Source organism: Drosophila sulfurigaster, chromosome 2L, assembly GCF_023558435.1.
Source record: "Drosophila sulfurigaster albostrigata strain 15112-1811.04 chromosome 2L, ASM2355843v2, whole genome shotgun sequence".
Lineage (NCBI taxonomy): Eukaryota > Metazoa > Arthropoda > Insecta > Diptera > Drosophilidae > Drosophila > Drosophila sulfurigaster.
The window spans coordinates 13,072,599-13,099,864 of record NC_084881.1 but is presented as its reverse complement, the minus strand read 5'-3'; the positions used below and the strand labels follow the sequence as shown (position 1 = coordinate 13,099,864).

Here is a 27,266-nt window from a genome sequence, read left to right as displayed (position 1 = left end):
AGGTAAAGTAAAAGAGACAGTAAATATAAGTAAAAACATAAGCATACCACATTTGCATAAGCAGCGCGTTGCGCGCTGAAAGACAACAGAAGCAACAGCAACAATAGTGTACCAAGAACACAACACAAAATTTCTAGCAATAACAAATCACTTTGGCTTTGGCACTTTCTCTTTGATTTTCTTTATTTCTTTCTTTTTGAAATGCGCTTTGATTTAATATTAAGATCACTTCAGCTGCATTTAAGCACACACTGCACTGAACATTAATAATTTACACACAATTCTTGTGTTGTTCGGGCTATTATTAAATTTTTTTACGATTTGATTTCGATTTTTTACAAAAATAAAGCGACGCCCCCGCGTAAACACGTCCGTTCGCTACGCAAGTTCAACGCGAAATTACAGCTGTAAACAAAATTGGAGCTGCAAACCAAGTATCAGACTGTTAAACATAGTGCTGTCAACTCAGCTGTTTTTCCGCCAAAAATAGCTTGTACACGTAATACTTGGGAATTAATGAATGAATTCAATTCTCCTAACTTTCAATTCCGCGTACCTATCAAATTTGTCATTGTGCATAAACCTGTTTAGCAAATTGAGTCACTTTTTACGCACATTTCTTAGCAAAAAATAAAAGTTCGCAGTTCAGGCGCTGTTAATTAACAGAGCCGCTCTCTCGGCCAAACTATCGTTAACTTTAGCGGTGAGCTGTATTGACAATATATATCGAAGAATTTTTGTATTAAAAACAAGCATTTTATTTAAATAATAAAGAAGTATACCGTTTAATATTCACGTGTTGCACATACTGAAGTCTGGGAATCCTAATTGAAATTGCAAACAAATTTAAATTAAGATATTTTAATGTGCGCCAGTCTACATTGTAACGGCCACGCATTGCTGTTATTAACAGTTCAGCGCACTGTTAAGTTGAATTAAATCATAAGTATATTCTCGCGTGGAACAGTAGTTCAATTTAGTCAGTCACCGGGAGACGATAAAAACCATTGCCAAGTTACAACATGTCGGAATTACAGGTAAATAATTTATTCATGAGCCACTTTTCGTGGGAAATGTGACATACGTGTGGTTTGTTGTCCATATTTATATAGGAATTCGATCAGGCCGCCGAGGATGTGAAGAACTTGAACAGCACACCGTCTGACAACGATTTGCTGGAGCTCTACAGCCTCTTCAAGCAGACCAAAGTGGGAGATTGCAATACAGGTCCGAAAATTATTGCGTTCTAACTGAAAAATAGAGACTTCATTGTTAAACTATTTGCTTTACAGACAAGCCCGGTTTCCTCGACTTCAAGGGCAAGGCAAAGTGGGAGGCGTGGAACAAAATAAAGGGCATGAGCAGCGCCGACGCCCAAACAGCTTATATAGCCAAAGTGAAATCTCTGATTGCTGCCGTGGGTCTAAAGTCCTAAATAATACAGCCATCCAGATGAGATGCTTTGTCTATAAAGATCTAACTCTGCATTTTCTTTGTGACATTCAATTCACTTCACTACGTAATACGCACAAATAATTTCGCTTCATTAAAAAAAAAACATTTGCACAAAATACACGAAACTCTAAAAACGAAACGAATTTCATTTAAATTTGCATTTAATTAGTCAAGTCTGTTCGACAACAGTCGAACCAGACCTAATTAGAAATTATTCAAAATGTAGTTCTATTTAACAAGCCATTAAAAGTACAGTGTAATTTTCAAAAATCAATTATTAAAGGCGCATAAAATAACGTAATGAGAACTACACAAATATGGTCAACCAATTTGATATAAATTTAAGATTTTATCTACCTTTTACATTAACTTCTTTTTTTTGCTAGTAAATTATACTACCATTTGGGTAGCGGGTATAACAAATTTGTTTGCATTCACATTTATTTAGTCAGAAAGCGGGAATGAATACATATATACATATATATACTACATGTATATTTATGCTATGTATAAGTATTTATACTAAAATTTGCCTAGCTATTGGCTTGTGGTGATGTCGCTTTGCTGCTGTTGCTGGTCTGCCGTTGTCGCTCATAAACCTCGCGCTGCAGCTCACGCAGATTCAGCTCCAGCGTCTCGACCACATCGAAGTTCATGTCCTGGCGTGCCTGCTTAATGTAGCCCTTTATTATGTTGATTTGCTCGATGAGCGGATCATCTACACTGGATTTTGTGGTGGAAGCCTGTGGTGCTGACCAATTGTTCAACGATTGCAGATCCGACTGAAAAGAAAACATTGAAAAATTAGTGAACAGAAGTTATAACGATCTCTATAGTTGATCAAAATCCAGCTTGTTTCTTGCTTGTCCCTTCTCTACTCACTCCTTGGGCAAAGTTGCGATTCTCCATGCTGACTCCCACTTGGGTGGTAGCACCATAGCGCTCATAAGCCTCCATGGCCATGCGCTGCTCTGTAAGAATACGTTGTTCGGTTTCCATGCGTTTACGCTCTTGGATCTGCTTAATTAAGGCCTCATCCGGCAGAGGCGGCAGCGAGAGCATGCGTTCTTTAATCATCTGCACACAGCTCAAGCGTATGGCCTTTTTCAACGCCTCCTCGCGGCTGCCTGGTTCCGAGTGGATTGTTAGAATGCGTTTGCTGCGCAAATCAATTGTTTCAGCAACTTGACCAATCTTGCCACGCAAAGCGCCCGCATCCGCAAGGGTAAATATAGATTCACCATCCAACAGACTGTTGATAATCTTCGCGTACATCTCCAAGTCTGGTGCAACTTGTTTCTGTAGCTGGCGAATCTCATCGTACACCTTCGCTAAAAGCGGACGGCAAGTGCGGCTCTCGAGCATGTCCTGACGCGTGTCCAGCAACCAGAGACAGTGCTGGCACAAGCGTATAGCGCGATCTTCGTGATGCTGCAGTTGCTGGAGTGGGTCGCTGCGTGTCGAGGACAAGCTGGCCAATTGCACTATGGGAAGAAGTGAATATCAATAAATTGCAATTGTAGACAATTAAACAAACTGCTTACTTGCATTCTCTAGCTGAAGAAAGCGTGAACAATCGTTGCACATAATGCCGCCACAGAGGCGACAATGATGCTGTCTGCGCGCAATGTGAAAACTCTTGGCGCAACTGGGACACAACTTGACGGAGCTGCCGTCGAGCCAAGGCACCGTTTGCTGTTCATGCTGCTTGCGCTGCACTGCATCCGTGGGCAAATCCTTGAGCAGACGATGCAGGCGTATGATCAGCTTATTCGTCTCACTGGCATAGCGTTCCAGCCGTGGGTTGCGTACCGATTGAAAGTACTCGAGATGCCCACGCTCAGCTCCAACGCTTTGCTTCGTCAGCTGGCTGTAGATGTTGTGACGACTCTTCGCATTGCTAGTTCTCGCTGCCGACGCATTGGACGCACTTGCCGCAGGCGAGGAAGCTGCAGCAGAAGCAGGTGCAACACGTTCCCTCTCGTCCTCAAAGTTATTAAGTATCTTCTTTTTGGCTTTGGAGAAGATATCTTTAAAGACGGATTTTAAGGCATCTTCCTCCTCAGCATGCTGGCGGGCGAAGTGTTCGGTTAGGTAGTCAATGGACTTCAAGTCTGCACGGCACATCGGACACAGGAAACCCTCCAGTATCTCATCATTGGACGCGCTAGGTTCCTCATCGCTATCGAAGGGATTGGTACCCGACATCTTGTCCAGCAGTTTTTGCTAATACTATCTTTGGTGGGTGTATTTGTTGTTATGTGCTGCGCGATGACGTCAGCCTGGACTTAGCCATGGAATGGGGTTTATTGTGCTATCTGTTTGATTTTCATTTAATTTTTGAATAAAACTCTCCCAACTATGCCTCCCACTTGCAAAGAGATAAAATAAATTGGTTGCCATTCACTTGCTAACGTCACTGTCAACTTAACAGACAGCTAACATAACTGCAACGAACTTAATAGCGCAATATTTAGCAGTGTTACTCCACACTGTTGTTAACAGCCATTCAATTTGCGCGCTTATAGCTGCTCTCAATAACTCTGCAGGTTCTGCGAAGAGTATTAAAAATGCAGCTCAATGAAAAGCAAAACTAATCAAAAATATTTCTTAAAAATCTCTTTAATAAATTTAAATTTAATTAGTAAAACAAAGTACAACTTAACAATATCTATTTGAACTCTTCATCGTCACTGAATTCTTCATCATCATCTGCTTTTTGCTTACGCGACTTCCTCTCCAATTCTTTCGCTAACAATTCCTTGAATGCCTCATATTCGGCTAACGTGACATGACATATTTTGGTGGCAAACGCCTTCTCTGAAGTGTCTGTAATCTGATAGAGTCTGTTGTTGGTGGTCTTTTCATCGGGATCTGCTTTCAGAGCACGCGGCTTAAATAGACCCAAACGCAGCAGGAAAGTATGACGACAACGTAGCTCATCGAAGGGCAACGACATGGCAGCTGACTTAACAATCTCCGGTACTTCAAGACGCATTACGTGAATCATATAGTTCAACTTTTGTTCCATGCTATGTTCCGATTGCGCCAATAAATCCGGGCAATTCATCAAAAGTTTCCACACATTTTTGTTCGTTGAAACGCGACTCTTCAGATAGGCACTTAGTGTGCGCAATTCATGTGCATTATTGACATCAAGTAACTCCGGATATTTTGTCAACAGCAGATGCAACAAATGCTCACCAAACTGACAACTGCGCCAAATCTCCAAACTCTCAATGATGCGCTGTGGGGTTCGTTTCAGCACTGCGGGATTGCCGGTAACAATGCGTAGAAAGTTGACTGTCTGTAGTCCATGATTTTGAAATGTTGCATGGGCACGATGCCACACATCTGGCGTGTAAATGGACAGAGTGGGCTCCAATTTGATGGCTTCATCGATATGCTCCTGCTCCAGTTGCAGTAGCTTAGGCGCTGTGGCTTTTGCTGCGAACTGGCGGACTGATGTACATTTCAACTCCTTTAATCTCACTTGTTGCTGTTTTAATGCATTCGTTGTGGGCAATATTATTTTCTTCCACATGCTTAACAATTTACTTCCTCAACTCTTCCGTAACAAAAACAATCAACAGCTGATTGGTTTACAGCTGCGCAAGCTATCGATGACGCTGGAACTATCGATGTCCATTTTATCACAAGTTGACCCGCTCACAACTTCTTTAAAATGACTTGTTGCTGCTGATTTAACATTTCTTTCGTGTATATTGATTCTTGGTTTACACATATCTAAAATTATGTGCTAGTTGACAAAAACAATTAACAGCTGTTGGCTTTCCGATAATTTTCTGAATTCAAGTGCGCTCACGTTGCAATCAATGTTGGCTCTCAAAATATCGATGTGCGTATATATCGAAGTTTCCCCACCACTTATCAAAATCGCCGCGTTTGTTTATTACACTGTAATTTGTTTACATCAGCATGACCAAGAGCAAAAAACAACTGCGCGAGCAACACGCGGCTCGCGAAGCTGCTAAAGCCAACACAGAGAGGCTAGAAACATGCAACGATGCGTACACAAGCGGTGCATTCCATTACCTGCGTTTCTTGGTCCATCTGCTAGCAGCGGCACAATTCGCGTATGGCATCTACTACTATTTATTCAAATTGTATTGGCCGAAGGGTCTGCACGAGGAAGAGGAGCTAAAGACACGATGGGGCGGCAAGTTCAAGTACCTAACATTCCTCGATGTCGTCCTACAGGCAATTTATCACACCGTGGCCCTATTAAATGATCTTTTTGGGGACAACTCAGTCACCGGCGTTTCCAAATCGTTGTTGAGACGATTGCGAGATTACTTCTTTGCCACGTTTGCATTCCCTATAGCACACAATGTGGCCACCTCATTTTGGGTCATCTATTTGTGGGATCGAGAGCTCATATTTCCGGCTGAACTCGATGCCATCTTTCCTAGGTAAAGTGTCGTAACAAATTCTATTGTTTATGTTATTATACAAACATTGAACTTTGCAGTTGGCTGAATCACGTGGTCCACACGAATGTTGCCCTTTTGGCCATCATGGATTTGTTCACCTGCTTCCGTCACTACCCAAGCCGCTTGGCTGGTGTTACTGGCAACGCCGCGTTCATGATTCTTTACGTTATCTGGGTCCATATCGTTAAATACTTCAGCGGAGTTTGGGTTTATCCACTTTTGGAGGTGCTGTCAATGCCACTGCGTTTTGTAATGTTTGGTGGCTTGGTAGGATTAAGTTTGGTATGCTATTTCGCTGGCGAATTCATCAACAATATTGTGTGGGCACCGGAGTTTAGGCTTCTGCAACAGAAAAAGGTTAAACAGAGTTAAGAAAAAAAATTGACTCCTTTTACAAGAAAACAAAGTAGAGATTTGCATATTGTCGTGTTTGTTGTTGTTCCCAAAGATACTCAGTTATTTGTAAATCAGGAGATTAACTTAAGCAGACAGTTTTAGTAAAATTCATATTCTGTAAAATAAAGTCTTTAAATGTTGATGTTTATTTAAATATTGCGCCCAATGCTAATGCGTTTGTTATCGATTAGTCGATTGTTGATCAGCAGTGCAATAGAAAATTGTTTTGGCAGCTGCTGCAAATACGGTGAAAATAATTTGGAAAATTTCTGCATAATTTTTGTACAATAAACGGTAGAATATTACGCGCAGCTAAGCAAGAAAAAAATGAATGGCAGCGTGTAATAATTAATCGCATTCAGTTTGCGGGATGCAGATTTTTCACCAATTTCTTCACATTTTGTGGCATAAACATTGTCAACTCTGGCGACGGCAAGGCGAATGAGAAGAAAATTGGCTAAACAGCAAGCGCCGTGTTGAACACAATGGAATTGTGTTAACCGTTAAACGCACATGTAAGTTGAAAATCGCCATAATCAACGGAAAAAATGCTTGTGCAGATATTGGTTAATAATTGAAAATTGTGTGCAATACAGTTTTCCCTAAAACAGGCTTTTTGTTTGTTGCTGGTTTTGCTTTGGGTGCGTGTGTGTGTGCGTTTGCGCGTGCAAGTGCAAGCGAGATAGCATTACTTGCATTTGTGTTGGTGTTGTGTTGGAACTGCCAACTTGTTTATGGCAGCGTTTCACAGCTGTTTCACAGTTGCAAGTGCACAGCACACAGCCACAGTTTTGCATGCCTTTGGGAGTCTACTAGTGATGATGATAATAAATGAGAAATGTGCGCAGTAAATATTCAAATGGTGATTGTGTTTTTTCTTCTACAGAAAAATGCCAGTCGCGTCGCCAAGCTAACTAGCCGTACTCGCTCGTACCCTCATCAACAGAGGCCGCCTGCCTTGCATCTTGCCCCCATTTCACGTATCTTTCGCTCGTCTCGCTCCTCAATTGCATCATTCGCCCGGCATTTGTTCACGGAAGGCCGGGCAGCAAAGCAACGATGCCCATGAGTGATGTGGCCGCCGCTTTAAACTACACAGAACAGTCCAACAACGCTGCCACAAAGCACGCCAAGACGTCAGTAGGAGCAAATGCAGCAACCATGACCAACTCATCCAAGTCGGATGTGATTGTGGGCAGTGCCGCCGCTGCCGCTTCCCAGCTGGGCAGTATGCTGTCTCCAACCTCCAGCCTGTCGTTGGCCGCTCTTCAAGGTCAGAAGTGGCAACAGGTCTTTGATCTGGACAAGATGATTAAGCAGTTGCGTGCCGCTGAAAAGACACAGCTACGTGGAGGTGGAGGTGGAGGCGGGACCCGTGCTGTGTTGCAGGTGCAGCGTTTAAATGCGGCCGACATGGGTTACTATGACATGGTGCCAAAGCAGGCAGCGCGCGACATTGTGGTGTGTAATGCCTGCAATGGCAGCTACACCAAGGCCGGTTTCAACAATCACATTGCACTGCAGCATCCCAGTATTTGGGATGCGGTGCCCAACAAGCTCAACACGACGGAGACGACGTCGACGACATCAACATCACGTTCCTCTCAAGCCGCAACGCTGGCGGAGCAAAACAGTCAGGATGGTGTGCGTGATCCGGCGGAATTGTTAGGTTCACCCACAGACACATTGTCGGCCACGATGTCCAGTTGTTCGAATGGATCAAGCAGCTCTTTGGCTGCCATCAATAATAATGCAACACATGTGTCGAGCAGCTCGGCAACTTCGTCGACAACGTCCTCATCTCGTCACAAAAGCAGCAGCAGCAAGAGTAGCAGTTCCTCCAATAAGACGAGCAGCAGCAGCACAAGTCGTTCGCGTTCCAAGTCATCCAAAAATCGCCATCACTCCGAGTTGCATCACAAAGTAGCAGCAGGAGGTGGCTCCAAGAAGAGCGCCAGTGCCATAGCAGCAACAGTTGCAGCTGCTGCCGCGCCGCCTGTGGCTGTCAAGGATGATGTGGCCGCAACAGGCGCAACTGCAGCCATTACGGTGTTTTCCTCTTCCTCCTCCAATTCATCCTGCTCGCTGCCCACAACGCCCGCTGCAGCTGCTGTCGCCGCCAGCAATGGCAACGAGAATGTCAACAACAGCAACTACTCGCCTGCTCCCAGTTTGCTGGAGGAGACGCAGCCAAGCAAAAAGAAGGTTAGTTGCAAATCCGTACATTACAAATCCTATGCTAACTTTTTTCGCAATTGTTTCTCAGCTGAAAGCTGCCGGAGAAGCAGCTGCAACGCATCACCGCAGCAACAAACCCGCCAAGGAGAAACAGCAGGCGCCGCTTTACGAACAGCAGCATCAGCACCAGCTGAGTGAACTGGATCAGGCCGTGTCCTCGATAACAGGACACGAGGAGCAGCAGCAGCAGCAACAGCCACGCCAGCATCAAGTGGATCTCTCGGCAGTCGCTGAGGAACCGCTGCCCATGCACAACACCTCCGATGACAACTCGATATCGCTGACACTGGACGAAATGCTCGACAGCAAGTTCATCAACGAAATTCTTAACACCGTGGAGTCGGATATACCATTCGATGAGAGCGCATTGGACACCTCACAGTCGCATTCACAGCCACAGCAGCAGCATCAAGCGTCGCAGCAGCAACACCAACTCCAGGAGCAAAATGCGCCGGCTACAAAACGTTTGCGTTACGATGACGGCACCATTAATGCGGATCCCAACGAATATGCCACAGCGTTGTATCAACAGCAACAGCAAGTATTTGGAGAGGATTCGCAACACGAGCAGGAGCCACAGTTGACAGCCATAAATGCGATGCAGTTGCAGCAATTGATCTACCAGCAGCAGCAAATGCTCGAAGCAGATCAGCAACAACAGCAGCAACATCATCAGCAGCAACATCAACTGAAGCAGGAACTCAACGAAGAGGCAACAGCACAATTTAGTGTTTATGATGTGCCCTCGTTGACGGATGATGCTGAAGTGACGACAGCAGAGGTGAACGCAGCAGGCGGAGGAGCAACGACGACGACGGGAGATGAGCATATGATGCTGCCAAGTATTATCTATGAGATTACGGACAATAATCAGGTGTCGGTGCTGGATCAACAGAGTCAGCAACAGGTGATTGCCGAGTTTCTCACCCAGGCGGGTTACGACAATGTCGATGTGAATGTCCTCACAACAACAACTGGAGCGACAGCTGGAGCGGTAGCTGCAACGGATGCCAATCATTTCAATGATGAACTAAGCGATTTTGACTTTACGAAACTGGAGACTGTTAGCGCGGCGGAAGCCAACAACAACCATACAAAGACTGTCAAGCTGGAAGCCCAGCCTCAACCACAACCAGCCACCAACAACAACACAACCTACAATAGCTACGAGAGTGAACCTATAGCGCAACCACATCGCCAACTGGTCAATGCCAAATATCACGAGGATGCTGCCACCTACTTTAATATGACACTCTATGCGGGACCGCCACGTCCGCTGGCCATGAACACGTTTGGCCTGGTCAAGTTGCCCAATGGCATGGGCGCCACCCTGCGCAAGAATCTGCTGATGACGCGCAAGGCGAATCATGGCCTGCTCTCGCTCAATGGCACCAATGGCAATGGCATTGTGGGCACTCTAGCTCGTCCACCGCCACCGCCGCCGCCGTCGTCACACGCTGGCCACTGCAATGGCTCCAGTAATCCAACAACAGCTGCCCAACAGATGCTGATGCTGCCACGTAATCCTGCCCAGGGCAAAACGATATATGCACAGAAATGCAGCATCATTGCGCAAGAGCGTTTGAGATGTAACAAACGCACGCTGCTGAGTCGCCTGACGAATAACAGCAATAGTTTGACGGTGAAGCGACTCAATGAACTGCTTGCTGGAAAGTTAAAGCCAGAAAAGTTGGAGCACAATGATGCCAGCGATCAGCAGCAGCTGTTGGAGCAACTGCAACAGCAGGAGCAGCACAAGCGCATGCACAGTTTCTATGAAAAGAGACGCAAATTGCTGGCCTCACGACCACAACGTCACTCCCCGGTTGGCAGCAGCAGCAACAGCAACGGCGGTCATAGCCATGGTCGACCATTGATGCGACAGCGTCCCCTGCACTTGCCACTGCAGTTGCAAAGTGGCGTCGGTGTCGCTGTCAATCCTATGGGCAATGCGAGTCCACAGCATCAGCTGCTCAAGAAACAATTGCTGCGCACGCTCTCCGATAACAGCAACATTTGCAGTGGTGGAGGTAGTGCAGCCATTGGTGTAACAGCAGGCAATGGGAGCAGCGTCAACAACAACAGTAATCCATGGAAGAGCAACAGTTCCACGCCGGGCAGCAGCTCGGCGAGCAGCGACTTAATGCGTGTGTTTGTCTGAATCGAAGGAGAAAGCTAAGCAAGCAAACAAATGATTATAATTACGATTAGTACTATGATTACGATTAATTCTTAATGTTTACGTAGCGCTATTGTTTTATTTTTATTTAATTTGGGGAAAATTGTATTTAGCAATTTGTTGTGTTTTAAATCAATTAATTTCATTTTTTTTTAAATGATAATTATTGTAGTTTTGGTAACAAACAACAACTTCGATTGTAGATTTTCAGTTAGTCTAATGCAATAGTTTTAATTAATTTCGATGTTAAGTTAAAGCAGCATTATGATAATAATCCCCCTCCCTTTAATTTATACCGTATAAAAGATTTAAATATAATATACATAATATAAATATCGATATAAAAAAGCATTTTAGTTATGTTGGGGAAATATAATTAGAAATTAATAAGTTCGGACATGAAAGCACTTGACAAACTCTCATAAAAAATACTATTTATTATATTAAATAAAATCAAAATTACTAAAAAGTATAAAATGAAGTAAAAGAGTTAATGTGGGGTTTTTGACTGTTGTGATTATTCTTGTTTTTGTTATTATATTTACATTGTTTTAATTTGCTGATGTAATTGTTAAAGTTTGTTTTGTAAACGCTTCTCGAATTCTTTTTCAGTTTGAATAACCGGCGATAACTCTGGTCTATTAACCAACCACCACTAATGAGCAATCGCCATCGAACGATAACGATAAGTAACTGAGGACTGAGCCGGTGAATTGTTTCTGCTGGCAGCAAATTTTGTTTATGTGCAATATTTATACATTTTTAAAAGTGCAATAACCCGGTAAGCATGAGTAAAAGTGATTTGACTCATAATGATTGCCATTCCCTATTGGTGGCACCTGAATTTAATTGATTTTTACTGTTTTCTCGATGGGTTTGGAAACTTTAAGGTTTTCTTGTTCCTAATCTTTGCTAAACGAGATGAACGTCTCATATGTACACATTATGCTGCTGCTGCTGCTGTGTAGCCAGCAAGCAACTGCCACACTCTCGCCAGACAGCAAATCCAAGTCGAAGCACAAAGAATCCAAGTTCTTACGTGGTCCACAAGACAGCAATGTGTTTGATTTGGACTTAGTGTCATCAGAGCCGCTGCCGAAAGACATTCTTATGCATCACGATGCCTACTATAAGGACACTGCGCTGCGGCATTTCAATGGCACCACACTAGGCTATGTAACGCCGGTGAGCATGAACAACATTATCCCCTTCTAGACATTAACTAATTGATCATTTTACAGTGGAACTCACATGGCTATGATGTAGCCAAGATCTTTGCCAAAAAGTTTGACATCATCTCACCCGTCTGGCTACAAATTGTAAAACAGGGCAACGAGTATGCCGTGGCCGGCACACACGACATCGACGCGGGTTGGCTGACGGATGTGCGACGCAAAGGAAAGGTACAACAACAACCACAGATGCGCACAGTGAAAGGTTCCCAATGAGTTTCCAGTTTCCCACATTTGCTTGACTATGCTCAATCTCTTGCAGTGTTTCCTCGTATTATCTTTGATCATTTCACTGACCGCGACATTAAACTACTGCTGAGCGATGCGAAGGAGCGCACTAAACTGAATGAGCTTCTCATCAAGACGTGCAAGCAACATGGTTTTGAAGGATTGGTGTTGGAGGTTTGGTCGCAGCTAGCTGGTCGCATAGACGACCAAATCCTTTTTACATTGGTGCTGCAAATGGGTAAAACAATTTAATAAGAATTGCGATTAAATGCTAATTTCTCATTTTTAGTCAAAGAGCTGCAGAAGCAGCAATTGCGTCTGATCCTGGTGATTCCACCGCAGCGCAAGGACACTCCAAACTTGTTTGGCGAGAAACACATGGACAGGCTGTACAAGCATGTTTACGCCTTCTCCCTAATGACCTATGATTTCTCCAGTGTGCAGCGCCCTGGCGCCAATGCGCCGCTCTATTGGGTGCGCAAAGCTGTGGAGCATATGACGCCAAATGGCTGCCATGACATGGAAACGAAACGTTCCAAAATACTGCTGGGCTTGAATATGTATGGCAATGATTATACGCCTGATGGTGGCGGTCCCATCACTTTTGGTCAATATTTGGAGCTGGTCCGGCATGTGAAGAAGCATTTGACCTTTGACGAGCGTGACATTGAGAACTTCTTTGAGATCAAGTGAGAAAATTAATTAATGCTATGCAAAATTTTCTAACTAATCATACATTTATTTCTCAGATCTGAAACTGGTCGTCATATTGTTTTTTATCCCACATTGCACTCAATAAATGAGCGCATTAAGCTGGCTAAAGAGCTGGGCACTGGCATCTCCATTTGGGAGCTCGGACAAGGACTCAACTATTTTTACGATCTCTTTTAAACGAATATCATTCCAGTCACAAATACCAAATAAATAACAATTTTGATACGTCCTTTGTTTTTAAACTGCGGCAGCTGGTATAACGAGGGTAATTTTTTGACTCGATGGATTTTCGATATATTAGGATTGATTGATTTACACTCTATTGATATAAATTAAATACTATAACAGATTGCGAAGCCCCAATTAAATGAATAATTTTTATACATTCCTTTGTTTTTTAAACAGTGTGCATCAATCGTTACATCGATAGGCAAAAGCTAAGTTCTCGCTAGCTCAATTCGATAGGCATTCGGCTTCAATCAATTTGGACTCGGCTTTTATCATTAAATTAAAATCTATTGTGCATATACAAATTAAATAATGTAATAACATTTTCATTGATATTGTTTATTGTTAGACGTGGGATTGCCAAACGAGAAACTGGAAGGGTCACCCAGAGCTGCAGGATCTTCGGTGGGAGGAGACGGGTTTTTGAATTGTTCAGCCGATATTCTTGTGAACAAAATGCCCACACCCTCAATGAGAGCGAGCAGCACTCCTCCAATGATTGCACTACCAGCCATCGCCGGTACACCATTCCTAGCTGCCAAGATGCCGCCCGTTGCCGCACCACTTATTATCGAATTCCAGGGATCCTCCTTCTTGCGAAAATGTACAAGGGTGCAATCAATAGTACTAAACATGCCACCCCACACCGCAAAATTTCCGGCAATGACGGGTGAACGTGTCTTGATGGCCGTCAAACTGCCCAGCATTCGTCTGCTCATGCCCGATGGAGCGTTGCGGAAACCCTTGATGGCCTGAAAGACACCGCCACCAATACAGCCCATAGCGAAAGCGCCACCACAATCATCCACAATACGGTAGGGGCAAGGCTCACGTGTATATTCCTCCATCGTATGTCGTTATGTATGTATGTATGTTTTTTATCTGCGAAAAACGCATGCCGTTAAAATTATGTAAAAGAAAACTCACAATTACTGTAAACGTCCTTGAATTGTTTTACATACCACAACTATATACAAGCACAAATAATCGTTTGCTGACGAAATATTTGTGTAAACTTAAATAAATTCTTATTAATTACGACCAATGGGAGAGCAATTTGTTTTTCTTACGAAACAAACTTGCTGCGTGATTAACCAAAAGTGAGGTGCTGCTGCCCTGGCTTATCGAAATGGTTTACCAGCCCTGAGTTTACATTCGCGGTATCACCGACTGATGCAAATTAGATTATTTTTTTTGTTAATATAATAACAACGTTACGCTATTTTGCAAATATGGTATCAATTTAATTTAAAAGGTATCGTAGATTGCTTGTGAATTATTCGCTTAAAAATATTTGTCCTTCCCTATGAATCAAACTTGCCGCTCGCTATTCGTGCCCTGGCCTATCGATATCGTTTGCCAGCCCTGTAATCTTTTGTTTGCGTTTCTGCTGCATTCGCTAACTCGCCGGCAAGTGGAATTCTTATTACTATTATTGTTTTTGCAAAATGCGTTGGCTTTATGCCTGTTTTGTAATCTTATTGTGTGCGTTGATCTTTTGCGAATACGTTGCCGACTTTGTGGTATTACAAAAGTGCAAATGGCCCGAGATACGACGCAAAAAATATGTGGACGATCCGTTAAGGGCTATGATTATTGCCGATCCGCATTTGTTGGGACCACATCGCGGACACTGGTTGGATAAGCTGTATCGTGAGTGGCACATGACACGTTCTTTCCAGGCAGCGTCTCGTTTGCTCCAGCCCGATGTGGTCTTCGTGCTGGGCGATCTATTTGACGAGGGTGACATGGTCAGTGATAAGCAATTCCAGGAGTACGTTTGGCGTTATCTGCAGATGTTTAATCTGCCCGCTGGCATACCGCTTATCAGTGTGGTGGGCAATCACGACGTTGGCTTCCACTACAAGTGAGTTAGCCTGGAATCTCTGTGTTATTTACAAATGTAATGTGTTCATTTCTCTCTCTTTTAGAATGCATCCGTTTTTCATGTCGCGTTTCGAGAACTACCTAAACTATTCCAAGGTTCATCTTTACACTATCAAACAAATACATTTTGTGGTTGTCAACTCCATGGCCATGGAGGGCGATGGGTGTTTGTTCTGCGCGGAAGCGGAGTCCGCTCTCAAGAATATATCAAGAACACTGCACTGCATGCAACATCCTCATGAGGCGGAATGTGCACGGACTCGTCGTCATCCTTACAGTCAGCCCATAGTCATGCAACACTTTCCCACTTATCGCATATCGGACCGGGTTTGTCGAGAACACGATGCACCCCACATTGAAACATTCCGCGAACGCTATCATGTGCTATCCAAAGATGCCACCGATATGCTGGGCGAGCTTCTGAAGCCACGTCTGGCGTTCGCCGGGCATTCTCATTATTATTGCCATAACATCAATCGGTTGGGCATCGATGAGTACACGGTAGCATCGTTTAGCTGGCGCAACAATGTCAATCCCAGTTTCATGCTGGTAAGCAAACGGAATCACTTTTATTAGACTTGATATTAATTGCACATTTTTCGTAGGCCACCATTACGCCGGATGATTATGCGGTATTCAAGTGCAAAATGTTGCCACAGCAGTTTGTCTTTAATAGCTATGTGAGTGCTGCAGTTGCCTGCCTAGTGTTAATTGCATTCCAGCTGCGAAAGTATTTAGTGCGACGACGTCCAGCGACGGTAGCGGAGAAGAAGCACCACTAAGTGTAATTATATGAGTACGAAGTATTCAAAGTATTTTTGTGATTCACGGCCAAATTAGGGGCTAACATTTTAGGTAGCATAATGCTAGGATTGCTCACACTCATAAAAACATTTATCACATTTTTGGGGCATATCAATTAACAAACGCAACAGCCATTTGCTGATATATAGTACATAGAAATATGTATGTATATTTATGAATACTTTTATCACAGACATAATGCTTGCTAAGTCCACACGGAATATACACACATCGGGAGTCTGCCGACAAACAAAACAAAAATGCCAAAGAAATTATACAAATGGTTGAACTGGATGCAAAGGAAAGACAAATTAGGATTCAAAACTAAATATAAACATGATGTACATACATTATGAATGTGAAACTAAACAAAAAAAAGGATATGCAGATTCATAGATTCCTGTACCTTGTTACAATGTGCGCGCCCATTTTTTGTTCTTGCAAAATCAAACTGCAATTTGTACTACTAGACTAAAGATAAATTAAGATACAACTACACTTACAACTACACTCGATAATAGGAATATAATATTTTGGCTAACTACTTGCTCTTCTTTTTTGTGTGGAAGTGAGGCGTATTGTCTATGATTGACCATTCAGCAGGTTCGTTTGCGCCTGCGCATGATGATTGCGTCCCACGAAGCATTCCTTTGGCAAACATCTGTGCAACACTGGCGATATCAAATCGGGATCCAGTGATTTCAGCTCTGTGGGTTTTGTGAACAGCGAGACAATGGCACCAACCACAATAACCGTAGCAACACCAATGGGATTGATCCAATGATATGATAGTCGATACAATGGAAACACTTGCTCCTCATCCACCCAAACGCTGTCGGGCAATGTGACATTCGCTGCACAGCTCTCCACGGACACTGGCAACTTCTGCGAATTAAGTCCACCCGCTGCTATGGTAATTTGTGTGCCAAATGATATCCAGCCCGCCAGCAAAGCGCCAGCAATACCCCCTACTGCTGTCCCGATATTGTTGGCCCATGGCACCAGCATACCCAGCGTAAACAGACCAAACGTGGTGCCCGCAGCAATGGCCGTCATGGAGGTGCAGATGCTCAGAATGCCGCTCAACTGCTCGAGCACCAGGACCAGCGAGAGCGCCACCACGCCCAGCACAATGATGGACGTTTTCACAAGCACCGTGGAGGCGCGCTCGCTCGGCCGCATCTTGAAGCAGCCGCGCACAATATCCTCCAGAATGACCAGCGATGTGGAGTTCAGCACCACGGATAATGAGCTCAACGCGGCGCCAAAGATGCCCGCAATAAAGAGACCAGCGATGCCAGGAATATGCCCCACACTCTGCACCACATACAGTGGCAACAGCTGATCGTCGTGAGTGATGAGGCCCGCGCTCAATGGGTCACAATCCTGATACATCTCAAAGATCAGCAATCCCACATAGCAGCAAACGGAGACAAAGGCAGCCACACCAATCGTAAATATGGCCATCGATGCACGCGCCTGCTTTAGCGATGGCAGCGACATGTAACGCTGCACCATTGTCTGATTGACGGCATTGAACGACGTCCAGTATGAGAATCCGCCAATGAGCACGCTCCACACGGTGTGTCGCACATAGGGCGAAGGATCCGTGTTCGAGAATATCAAACGACCGCCCTTGGCAGCATCACCGAACAGTTTGTCCCAGCCGTTGGCATAATAGGTGCCCAAGGCGGCCACAGCCAGCACAGAAAGGAACATTACCAGCGTCTGCCAGGCATCCGTGTGCACCACCGCTTTAATACCGCCCACAAAGGTGTAGAAGACACACACGATCACAATCACCGCCGATATCACATGCAAATTGATGCCAGAGACTAGAAAACGCAAAGAGAGTCAATTGAGATACTTTACGAGTAAATGGCTTAAGCTCAGTTACCTTGGTTAAGAGCTATGGCCGGCACATAAACCACAAAAGGCAGAAAGAGTATCTGAAAAAGAATAAATAAAATAATAATTATGAATTAAATATGAGGAGCACATCTTCACCATTAACTCACCTCATCTAGAATGAACATAAAGGAAGCGATGCTGCGTATAACCGAATGGAAACGCATTTCCAGATACTGCAAACGCAAAAAAAAAGAATACGAATCAATTAAGTAACTTATTGAAAAACAATCCTCTTTGAAAATATCCGCTACAATTAAATCAACTGCTCTTAACCTTTTACTAAGTAGCAATACATCAAATAAACTCGACTTTGACGATTACACAAAATGTAGTATGCCAATTTATTGCCTGGACAACAACTGTCAAGTGCGAATCTAATTTACATTATTAATCATGGCAAAAATTCTACGAGCTGTATACAGACATTTATTGTCGACCAAAGTCCAATATTGAATGAGTCTTTGTGATGTCTTTGCTTAATTAAAATGTTTGCTACAATTGGCACCGCTTCTGTTTCCAGTGCAATGACGAATCGTAAGCTAATGAAAATTCCAATCGTGATAAACAAAAAAAAATTGATCTTTGAATCTTTGTTTTCTATGAAAATACTCTCAAGACTTGGCTATAACTTAAAATCTTAGATCGTTAAATATTTTTAAACTACGATTGTAAATGATAAACTCAATAAATCATAATTTGAAGTACAGGTAAATCATGCCCGGCTTTATACGCTATTAAGTACGTACTATAATTTAATTGAATACCATTCAACGGCGGGCCTCTTATCATTTATTTTGATTTCCTTCAACAACCCATTATCGTAGCGTATATGTTCCACATTTGTTTCATACTCAGTAAGGGGTCATTAGGTTTATGAGCGAATTCGAGACGTACCTCATATGACGAGCCGACTTGAAGAGTTGCAAATACGGGAATGTAGATGTATGAGACGGCAATTCCCTGCAGTATGATGGCAATCGCTATAAACCAGTATTGTGTGCCAAAATTGTATATCTCGGATGTAGTGCCCAGTATTGTAACGCCCGATACATAGCTGTGTGTAGATAATAAACCCCCGACAGTGAGATAAGTTTGGTATTATGACAGTGATATAATACTACGAATAGTATATGAGTTTTTATTGTCACCTGGCTATCAGACTCATGGCAACTGGAAATACTTTTAGTTGTCGCGATCCCAACAAATATTCGCTCATCTTTTCTGAACCAAAGTCATGTTTTCGAGTCTCCATGCTGCTTGTGGTTGTAGTGCTAGTTGTGGTGGGTAACGTTGGTTCTACATCGTCAATGGATTTTTTGCTCTTTCTGTTAAGTATTTCATTAATGTTTTGTTATAGAAAAGGTTTACTGCTCTTACTTGATGCAGCCAAAGTAAATGCCTGTACCCGTAGACAGGACAATCATGCCCAGAAATACAATGTAGTCGACGCTACCAAATCTGTAGCTTTCCGCCTGTAATAAACCATTTATTTAATATATGTTCGTATTTATAAACATGTATAGATAAGAAATAAACTTGTTTATCTCTGAGGAGGCGTCGAATGACTTGTATAAATTAGCTATAGCCAGTATGATGAATGCGGAGTAGTAAAGGTATTTTCATATCAGCAAAATCTGTTCCAGTTTTATTTTATATATGAAGTTGACTCGTTATAAAAGGCGCTGTTATTGTTTGTACCCGACACTTAGATCTTAGAAGTGTATATTGACTTAATGCCAAAATGAACAATGAATGAAATAAATAAGGTCGCTTAAAAATAATTGGCTTACAATTTTGAAGAACTCAAAAAAGAATTAGAAAATTATTACTGCTTAAAAAAGTATTACAAATTGAAATTTGTAAGTATAAAAAGATTTCATGAATTTAATTTAATTTCAAAATTCTACATATTTTATTTAAATATGACCAATTTGAATTAGAATTTGAGAGTTTTTTATTCAGAATTTACATCCATTTTATTGTAATTGGTATTTTACAAGTATTATTAAGATTATTATAATTTTGATTGTATTATTAACAAACAAGTGGCAGTATTTCAAAGTCGAATATAGTAAATCGTTCACTTTGTTTTAGAAATATGTTATGCTTATCTTACAGAAAGTTTATTTATGTGGAAATAAAATTTTAATTGTTGTAAAATTAGAAAAGGCCAAAGTCTAAAATTCCCAGCACTTTCAAATCGCAATTTTGTTTGAAAGTATCAATAAATACACGTTGAATGGCCGATAGTAATACCAGGTAATCCAGTGAGTTAGTGACGAGAACTTATCATGTGAATGAACTAAATTTTTGTTGTTTTTTTTATTTGATAAACCAGACTGAGAACAATTCAACGACACGTTAGTATACATATCATATAGTATTTAGTTAGATAGGGCGGACAGAGGGCAGAAACAAAATCAGAATAAAAATCGGAGGGACTTTAACCTTTTGCGCAATGGACAACCAAGCTTTATCACGACTGAACTGAACTTTGGAGCTGATACTACGTAAGAACTTTGCATAATTTTTGAGGCAGATCTATGTATGAACTTATATATGTACGTATGTTCATATGTATATTTGGAATACCGGCTAGTTAGTCATGCTTACCACTTCCATGCTGATTATTTATTCGTAAATGCCACTCGAAAGCGAAATACGGCGCAGAGAGAAAAAGAAACGCCGCCAAAAACGCGTCAAATGCGAAAATGAAGATGAAAGCGAACAGTGCTAAAAGTTAAGTTCCAATGGAAAATTTGTTTTGTAATGTTGTTTACACGCTAGCTGTTGCTCTTGTTGTAATTATCTAGCGACGCGTTACTGACACTGACCGATTAAATAAGATGAGAAGAGGCCTTACAATGTATTGTGTATTTGCAATTTGCACGCGTAGTTCGAAATTGCAAATGTTACCGCACTCGAAAATGCAGCCAAAAACAAAACTCAAAACGAAAGCGAAAACAAAACATAAAGACACAAAATAGAAAGTTGTTCACGTTGCTGGCCACAAGTTCTGTGTCTACGTCTGTCTCTTGTTGTTGTTTGCCTGTTGACCGATTCTCAAAAAGCTAAATACACGCGTCACCCACACGGCGCACGAACGAAGCAAGCGAGATGTGATGATGTGCGAAGCAAAAACAACCGTTAACAACGTACGCACGCTGCCCGATGCCAAAATGCACTGAGGGCTTCCTCCACTCGAGCGCCTGCGTTGGGTCTGAGTGGGGGGCCGGCCACGACCACCAAGGCGAAAGCTCACTCTCCCGCGTAGGAAGAGAGTGAGAGTGTGAGTGAGCGCACAAGAGCGAGCAGCAGCAACGGTTTTAATTTTGCGTAAAAGCTTCGACATGTTTACAAACACAACACCAATGAGAAGTGAGCGTGTGTGTGTCTGATCGACGTTTGAGAATTTTAGATAACAAAGAAGATTGCCTTCCGTTATAAATGGACGCATTTAAACTAATAGCTAATAATATCAAATAATACTTATGCAATTGTATTGCATTTAAGAGCAATATGCCAAACGCTTGAATTTAGGTTCGAAATAAAAGCCTCGTATTGTTAGGTCATAACAGTCGAATTCAATAATCGAAATCGATAAGGAATGCAAAGCGAATTGAAATTCAAAAACTTATCGCAACTTGTAACGTATTTGAGGTATAAAACTATTTTAAAGGTTCCCATATGACACATAACTGCAATTGCCTAGCAAAAATATATTTTCCGCGACACTTGTTGACAAGTTTAGAAATAACTATATTACCAATCGTACTGCAGGCGCAATAAACTGACCTAACAATTCCATTCCGCTGTGGAAAGGGTGCCAAATACAACTGGCCATGTCAAAGAGACTTGTCACAGTTGTAACAAGCACTTTACCGCATGCATTTACATATCGTATTGAGTATTCCGAGTAATTAGATTAAGCATACGACACGTTACCTGCTCCAGCCATTTCTTTCATGATGAATGAACAGTTGGCAACGAAACGCGCAGCTGTCGAAGTGGATTTGCACTTGGTACATGGTACTTCGTACGCTCAACTCACAGGTAAGAGAACATAATTTGGTTGCATAATGTCTACGACTTTAGCTCCCTATCCCTAGTAAAATCTCGTGTAATGAATAAAGCGAGCGAGAAAACACCAACTCGGCAAACGAAACTCACCTTTAAGCGCGGTCCCAAGACGTCTCCCAATCACATTGACTATGAGCGTATACAGCCAGCAAAAGTGCAATCCCAGTACGCTGTCGCAGCTCCAATGGCAATCAAGGCTGCAACATCGCCAGCTGGGAAAATGCAGCTCAAATTGAGCACAAGCAAAATTCGACTGCAACAACAAACCGTCCAAATTGAAGGCACTACGGATGCTCTACGTCGCAAGTCGGCGCCTCAGCTCTTCAGTTTTACCATAGCGCCTAAGCTTGGCATGTCTGCCGTGGGCGAAGCTCAAATGGTGCCACGTTTGCCCGTCTACGAGCTGAGCCACTGCATCCGACGTTCGCGCACTCTTGGCTTGCCCGAGGCGAAGGTCATTCCGACCACCACGGACAGCAACAGTGAGCCAAGCAGCGGCAGCTTGACGGGCGGCAGCTTGACGGGCGGCAGCTCTACGTCACCCGAATCGCTGCTGGATAATGTGCTAAGCGGCGCCTCCTCCGTCTCAGTGCAAAGCAGCAGCGCCAGTGACATTACAGTGGCACCTCCACCACCACCACCGCCTCCTCCAGCACTAAAGTCACCGCTGCTGGCCAAACCCAAACGTGTGCTCAGTTTAAAGGCTTCGCCGGAGCTTCGCATCTCGCCACCTACGCCGGATAGTGGCGTTCAACCGGAGATTAGCACACTACTTTTGCCCGGCATGGAACCGTCGGATACACTCAATTCCTTGGCCTCCAGAACCAGCTGCTCGCCCTCACCTGCTGGCTCGCCCATGGTATCGCCCTCGAATAGCTTTCAGCTACGCAACGATGCCAACAGCTGTGTGAGCATTACTTATCCCGAGGATCTCAAGTGCGCCATCTGCATGGATGTCTACACCGATCCGCGTACGCTGCATTGTCTACACTCATTCTGCCTGCAGTGCCTGGCGAGTGAGCAACTCCGCGAAGAGGTCCACTGGGAGGATCGCTCCAACTACAGTATGCGCTCCTCGACGCCTGAACTCGCAACGGTTTCGCCGGCCCGGCAGCGCGGCGCCAGCTTCAGTCTGCGCAGCAAAAAGTCCATGGATCGCATGGTGTCACGGGTAAGTTGCAAAAGAATTGGATAAATATTAATTAATTAAAAGTTCACCATTACCATGTACTTCACAAATTATGATTATGTATACTTGTTATATTTTGATAATGTTGTTTCTTCACACCAAGGTCGATGCCAAGAACTCTGCAAGCTTTGCCAGCGAAGCGGACAACATGCGCTGCATAGGCTGTCACATTTGTCAATATGTCACGGAGCTTCCAGCAGTGGGTGGAGTGCGTCAATTGCCGCAGAACTTTATGCTGGTGCGACGCATTGAGGCACTGCGTCTGCAAGCTGGCGACGATGTCATCTCGCGTGTGTGGTGCTCGCTCTGCAGCGATGAAATTAGCGTGAGTCTGCAAGTCTCATTATCATTAAGTGAGGTCATCTAACGGCAAACATTCTTTTAACAAAAAAATGGGAAAAATAATTGTATACGAGTCCTGAGATACCTTAGATTAAGGCCGCTCAGTGAGATATGTATTTCTCTAATATAAAGTAATCAACTGTGTTGCTTTCTAGGCCACCTATCACTGCATCAGCTGCACCCTGAATCTGTGCTCGCTGTGCAAGGAGGCGCACGAAAGGCAGCGCAGCACAGCCAATCACCATCTGAGGAACATTATGGAGCTGCGACGCGCACGCAAGCAGAAACAACAGCAGTTGGGATTGGGAGACAGCAGTCATTTGCTGTTGAAGTGCGGACTCCATGGCTTCGAGCTGAAGGCCTTCTGTGTGCCCTGCCAGCAGGTGAGACAATCTTCCGCCCACTAGGCAGCGATCCTTCTCATCCTCATAGAATGTTTCTTAGCTGGCCTGTTCGGATTGTCTGGTGCTGCAGCATCGCAATCATCGCCACGAGACGGTTGCCAAGGCAGCAGTGCAGCTGCAGGTGGCCAAACAGCTGCGTGAGGCAACGGAACAGACGCGTCCACTCTGTCAATATGCGGAGCATTCGATTGAGCGACTCAACGAGATTGCACGCGGCATAAATGCCCGATGTGATGACATCCAGGCGCAGGTGGAGAGCTACATGAATAGTTACTTTGAGGCACTGCAGTCGCATCGCAACACGCTGCTCCAGCAAATTAGTCGTGCCCGAGAGTCCAAGATTGAGTTGATACTCAATCAACAGCTAGAGCTTGGTAAGCATCAAATCTTATTCACAATTCTTTATTATTAATGCCTTAATCCTTTAGAGAAACGCACGCAGCAAGCTCTGGATGCCATACGCTTTAGCCAGGAACTGTGCGATATTGGTGCCGAGGTCGAAATATTGAGCTTTGCTCGCATTCTGCTCCGACGCTTCGAGTATTGCCAGCAGTTCAAGCCGCCAGTTGATCCTAAGGTAAGAATCTATCATAATTTTATAGATAAGTGTTATAGCAAAAGTTATTGAAACCAACAAATTTATAGCCTAGGGAAAGGCTTTAACTTTGTTAAAACAATATTTTTTAAAGAAAAATTGCTTTGACAGAGTGAGATCCTGTAATTATATGCAGATATAGTAAATATATGATACAGTTCCAATTATCATAGAATATAAAAAGTGATATTGTTAAATAGTAACCTATAGAAATATTAGTTCTAAGTTCCCATTTGACTCAGAACCTTAAATAAATTATATATTTCACTTGGATCGCACTTTGCAGATCTCGGATTCGCTGCATTTTCTGGCAAAGATTCGAGCGCCCGCCACCAAGGATCAGAACGACATACCGCTCTACGGCATCATCACCATGCAGACGGTGGAGCCAACGCTCTGCACGCTGCAATGGGAGGGCTTCTCGCAGCTGCGACTGCACAGAACAGTGCAGCTAATGCTGCTCTCCAGGGATCGCGATGGGGTTGCCTTGTGTCACGGTGGCCTGGAGATCAATTGTATGATCAAGTACAAGGAGTTGAATGCCAAGTTTCTGCCCATCGATGTGGCCGATCATCGCGACGGCACCTACAGCATTGCCTTCACTCCGGACACGCAGGGTACCCTCATGCTAACTGTCAGCATCAACGATCGTCAGATCAAGGGCAGTCCATACACCTTCAATTGTCGGCAAGTGCGTCCACACACCGGTATCTATCACTGCTGCGCTTTCTGTTCTGGCAAAGGGAACAAGAGTGTGAAGTGTTCATGTGAAGGACGCATGCCAGGCTACAGTGGCTGTGGCCATGGACATGCCGGACATCCTGGGCGGAGGCATTGGTCCTGTTGCGGCAATGTGCTGGAAAACTCCGAATGTAATGTGGCTAACAAGCTGCTGAACTCGTAAGCAGCATATTGTCAACATGTGATGAACAGACAGGGACGTCGAAAGCGTGTAGGGTATACTTCAAGACATGCAGTTTATTTCAACATGGTTTATTTTTTTGTTGTATGTTGTGTGAAACTTAGAGAATAATATGTAAGCGGACTTCAAAATGGGATGCTGGAGATGCTGTCATGTTACTTCAATCCTCGTTGTCCGAGTACCACGAAAGACGCTCCTCGTAGAAGCGAATGACCATTTGTGGGATCTTTACATTCGCCACTGTCGATGGCACCATTTCCGCTTGATCCACGCCCTTGAATTGAATGAGGAATGTGAGACGCCCATCATTATCGGATGCGCCTAATATCTTTTCAGCCTTGAGGCCACGATCGAAGCCAGTGCCGCCAGCTGGTACTAATACTTCGGCACGCTTGGTTTTGCTAGCTGGACCTGGGGGTTCCTCGGATTTGCGCTTGTTGTTGCTGCTGTTATTGGTGGTGCTGGGAGTGGATGAGCTCGAGGCATCCTTATTCTCGGCAGTACTACCGGGACGATCTTTTTTAGCCGTTGCATTAGCCTGTCAATAATTATACATTACGCTAATGCAGCATATAAGAAAAAAAAACGTCTGAACTCACCTCATCCTTGCGTGACAATTCGTATTGTTGTATTAAATCTTGGCAGTCGAGATTGCCCTCGGGCTCCCAAGTGTTTTCTGTTTCAGCATAACCCTTCCACTTGAGGTAATACTCAACCTTAAGCGGAATAAAATTAATTCGTATAAACATATTAATTTTGTGTAATACGAACCTTTCCTTTGCGCACACGACGGTCGAGAATCTTCTCCACGGCATACTCCTCCTCTTCCTCCTCTTCACCACCAGAGGATTGCGGATCTCCCTTTTTAGACATTTTACTTAAAATTTAGAGACCTGCACACAAAAAAAAAAGTCGCGCAGGTTTACAAATATTTTTGCATGTACAGTGGTTCACAGCTTATTTCAACCACCACCAACCGACAACTTTGAATCAGTATACTGGCCAAACTAAAAGAGGTATTAACTTTATTTAAACGCAGGATTGTAGTTTAATGTTTTAAAATACAAGATATTTTTTCATTTATCCTCTAATTTTTTGTTTAGTATATAAAATTATTGAAAAACAAAAAAATGACAAAAAAAAGTACCACAGCTTATTTCAACCAGCAACTTTGCAGCTGTGCAAAGATCAGTTTCCTAGGAAAATAACTGGTCTTTATGGATCTATTGCTTTGTATATAGTATTTTCAATACATAGAAGTTGGATTTTCGACATTTTAAGCTTTAGATCTCGAAATACACGCGTATTTTACAAAATGGGTCCGTGAACCACAATTGAGAAGGAAAATGACGTCATAGCTCCTTTAAAGAATGGATTTTCCCGTCCAAAAATTTATGAATTGCTGCATCTGAGTGTTTCGACTGTGCAAAGAATCATTTCATTGTTTTTTTCGCGAAAGTATAGTGCATGAGAAGGGCAAAAATGTACCCAATGCATTTTTTAATGAGACCGACGCGTGTTATATTGTCCGGAAAATCTGGAAAATCCAAAATTTTCGCCACCAAAATTTGCCAGTGTTATAGAGGAGGAATTGAGTAAGGCGTGCCACCCAGAATCAATTCAAGAGTACTTCGGGAAAGTAACTTTAATGACAGTACAAGGCGCAAGAAACCGTTTATAAGGCGCGCGAATCAAAAGGCTCCTTTGAAATTTGTCAAGGAGCATGTGGGAAAGGATAAAAACTTTTGGAACTTAATCATATTTGTGGACGAGTCCAAAATCAACATTTTTGGCTTGGTTGGAGCTCCATATGTCAGTCAGAATCCAAATTCCGGGCTTCAAAACATAAATTTAAAGCCTACAGTCACGCATTACGGTGGTAGCGTCGTGGTTTGGGCCTGTATGTCCACAGCCGTAGTCGGAAAACTCAATTTTATTGACGCGACCATTGACTAGACTCAATACCTAGAGGTACTGAATCTCAATTTGATCCAAAGTGCAGATAAAC

General features: G+C 43.3%; 12 protein-coding genes and 1 long non-coding RNA gene across 29 annotated transcripts in view; 7 read left to right on the top strand and 6 right to left on the bottom strand.

Annotated features, from left to right (window-relative positions):
- The window catches only part of LOC133849344 (piezo-type mechanosensitive ion channel component), a 38,816-nt gene extending 38,412 nt beyond the window's left edge, over positions 1-404 (bottom strand). For 9 of the 13 annotated variants that reach the window (XM_062285376.1, XM_062285416.1, XM_062285433.1 and 6 more), the window contains exon 1: positions 48-402. The gene's annotated coding sequence lies outside the window, so the exon portion shown is untranslated. Of the gene's footprint in view, positions 1-47 lie in introns of all 13 variants that reach the window. The other 4 variants (XM_062285360.1, XM_062285393.1, XM_062285367.1 and 1 more) reach the window with 2 other exon arrangements.
- A 484-nt stretch (positions 405-888) lies between these two features.
- On the top strand, positions 889-1,594 carry LOC133849475 (acyl-CoA-binding protein homolog). The gene is made up of 3 exons (XM_062285581.1): positions 889-1,037; positions 1,113-1,227; positions 1,293-1,594. The coding sequence occupies exons 1-3, from the start codon at positions 1,023-1,025 to the stop codon at positions 1,433-1,435; spliced, it is 273 nt and encodes a 90-aa protein (XP_062141565.1). The 5' UTR covers positions 889-1,022; the 3' UTR covers positions 1,436-1,594.
- Positions 1,595-1,878: 284 nt separating this feature from the next.
- LOC133849446 (rabenosyn-5) lies at positions 1,879-3,843 on the bottom strand. Its single transcript, XM_062285547.1, has 3 exons — positions 3,000-3,843; positions 2,338-2,939; positions 1,879-2,237 (listed from the first exon to the last, which is right to left on the bottom strand). Exons 1-3 carry the CDS (start codon positions 3,661-3,663, stop codon positions 1,989-1,991), a joined length of 1,515 nt encoding a protein of 504 aa, XP_062141531.1. The 5' UTR covers positions 3,664-3,843; the 3' UTR covers positions 1,879-1,988.
- Positions 3,844-4,061: 218 nt separating this feature from the next.
- LOC133849282 (transcription termination factor 4, mitochondrial) lies at positions 4,062-5,178 on the bottom strand. Its single transcript, XM_062285239.1, has one exon. It carries the CDS (start codon positions 4,997-4,999, stop codon positions 4,127-4,129), a length of 873 nt encoding a protein of 290 aa, XP_062141223.1. The 5' UTR covers positions 5,000-5,178; the 3' UTR covers positions 4,062-4,126.
- A 126-nt stretch (positions 5,179-5,304) lies between these two features.
- On the top strand, positions 5,305-6,820 carry LOC133849283 (androgen-induced gene 1 protein). Its single transcript, XM_062285255.1, has 2 exons — positions 5,305-5,888; positions 5,948-6,820. Exons 1-2 carry the CDS (start codon positions 5,395-5,397, stop codon positions 6,279-6,281), a joined length of 828 nt encoding a protein of 275 aa, XP_062141239.1. The 5' UTR covers positions 5,305-5,394; the 3' UTR covers positions 6,282-6,820.
- A 506-nt stretch (positions 6,821-7,326) lies between these two features.
- Positions 7,327-11,107, top strand: LOC133849149 (AF4/FMR2 family member lilli). The gene is made up of 2 exons (XM_062285057.1): positions 7,327-8,510; positions 8,572-11,107. Exons 1-2 carry the CDS (start codon positions 7,365-7,367, stop codon positions 10,702-10,704), a joined length of 3,279 nt encoding a protein of 1,092 aa, XP_062141041.1. The 5' UTR covers positions 7,327-7,364; the 3' UTR covers positions 10,705-11,107.
- A 246-nt stretch (positions 11,108-11,353) lies between these two features.
- On the top strand, positions 11,354-13,121 carry LOC133849241 (chitinase domain-containing protein 1). The gene is made up of 6 exons (XM_062285183.1): positions 11,354-11,503; positions 11,613-11,907; positions 11,964-12,159; positions 12,217-12,420; positions 12,472-12,871; positions 12,932-13,121. Exons 2-6 carry the CDS (start codon positions 11,644-11,646, stop codon positions 13,071-13,073), a joined length of 1,206 nt encoding a protein of 401 aa, XP_062141167.1. The 5' UTR covers positions 11,354-11,503; positions 11,613-11,643; the 3' UTR covers positions 13,074-13,121.
- Positions 13,122-13,391: 270 nt separating this feature from the next.
- The window catches only part of LOC133849317 (mitochondrial import inner membrane translocase subunit Tim17-A-like), a 32,002-nt gene continuing 18,127 nt past the window's right edge, over positions 13,392-27,266 (bottom strand). Inside the window, exons 1-2 of one of the 2 annotated variants that reach the window (XM_062285313.1) lie at positions 14,087-14,224; positions 13,392-14,006 (exon numbers count right to left, since the gene is read on the bottom strand). In XM_062285313.1, coding sequence (XP_062141297.1) covers positions 13,451-13,972 — 522 coding nt within the window. In that variant the 5' untranslated portion in view covers positions 13,973-14,006; positions 14,087-14,224 and the 3' untranslated portion in view covers positions 13,392-13,450. Of the gene's footprint in view, positions 14,007-14,086; positions 14,225-27,266 lie in introns of those variants that run through there. The other variant, XM_062285321.1, reaches the window with a different exon arrangement.
- Positions 14,500-17,246, top strand: LOC133849265 (metallophosphoesterase 1 homolog). The gene is made up of 4 exons (XM_062285214.1): positions 14,500-14,991; positions 15,056-15,560; positions 15,617-15,807; positions 16,009-17,246. Exons 1-3 carry the CDS (start codon positions 14,573-14,575, stop codon positions 15,791-15,793), a joined length of 1,101 nt encoding a protein of 366 aa, XP_062141198.1. The 5' UTR covers positions 14,500-14,572; the 3' UTR covers positions 15,794-15,807; positions 16,009-17,246.
- LOC133849222 (sodium-coupled monocarboxylate transporter 2) lies at positions 16,100-20,920 on the bottom strand. 4 transcript variants are annotated; one of them, XM_062285153.1, is made up of 8 exons: positions 20,407-20,919; positions 20,340-20,364; positions 19,104-19,198; positions 18,875-19,051; positions 18,621-18,780; positions 17,834-17,899; positions 17,713-17,764; positions 16,100-17,650 (listed from the first exon to the last, which is right to left on the bottom strand). In XM_062285153.1, the coding sequence occupies exons 2-8, from the start codon at positions 20,346-20,348 to the stop codon at positions 16,398-16,400; spliced, it is 1,812 nt and encodes a 603-aa protein (XP_062141137.1). In that variant the 5' UTR covers positions 20,349-20,364; positions 20,407-20,919; the 3' UTR covers positions 16,100-16,397. The 4 variants fall into 4 exon arrangements, with proteins under 4 accessions (XP_062141137.1, XP_062141127.1, XP_062141145.1 ...); XM_062285143.1 differs by having other exon boundaries at positions 20,340-20,919; XM_062285161.1 differs by lacking the exons at positions 18,621-18,780; positions 18,875-19,051; positions 19,104-19,198 and having other exon boundaries at positions 20,340-20,920.
- Positions 19,806-20,852, top strand: LOC133849338 (uncharacterized). The gene is made up of 2 exons (XR_009895360.1): positions 19,806-19,985; positions 20,065-20,852. It is a non-coding gene; the product is annotated as an uncharacterized LOC133849338 (long non-coding RNA).
- LOC133849177 (E3 ubiquitin-protein ligase TRIM45) lies at positions 21,431-26,146 on the top strand. Its single transcript, XM_062285089.1, has 7 exons — positions 21,431-21,779; positions 21,836-22,977; positions 23,099-23,320; positions 23,493-23,720; positions 23,782-24,115; positions 24,170-24,318; positions 24,623-26,146. Exons 1-7 carry the CDS (start codon positions 21,692-21,694, stop codon positions 25,238-25,240), a joined length of 2,781 nt encoding a protein of 926 aa, XP_062141073.1. The 5' UTR covers positions 21,431-21,691; the 3' UTR covers positions 25,241-26,146.
- On the bottom strand, positions 25,314-26,150 carry LOC133849299 (heterochromatin protein 1). The gene is made up of 3 exons (XM_062285290.1): positions 26,030-26,150; positions 25,858-25,974; positions 25,314-25,796 (listed from the first exon to the last, which is right to left on the bottom strand). The coding sequence occupies exons 1-3, from the start codon at positions 26,129-26,131 to the stop codon at positions 25,419-25,421; spliced, it is 597 nt and encodes a 198-aa protein (XP_062141274.1). The 5' UTR covers positions 26,132-26,150; the 3' UTR covers positions 25,314-25,418.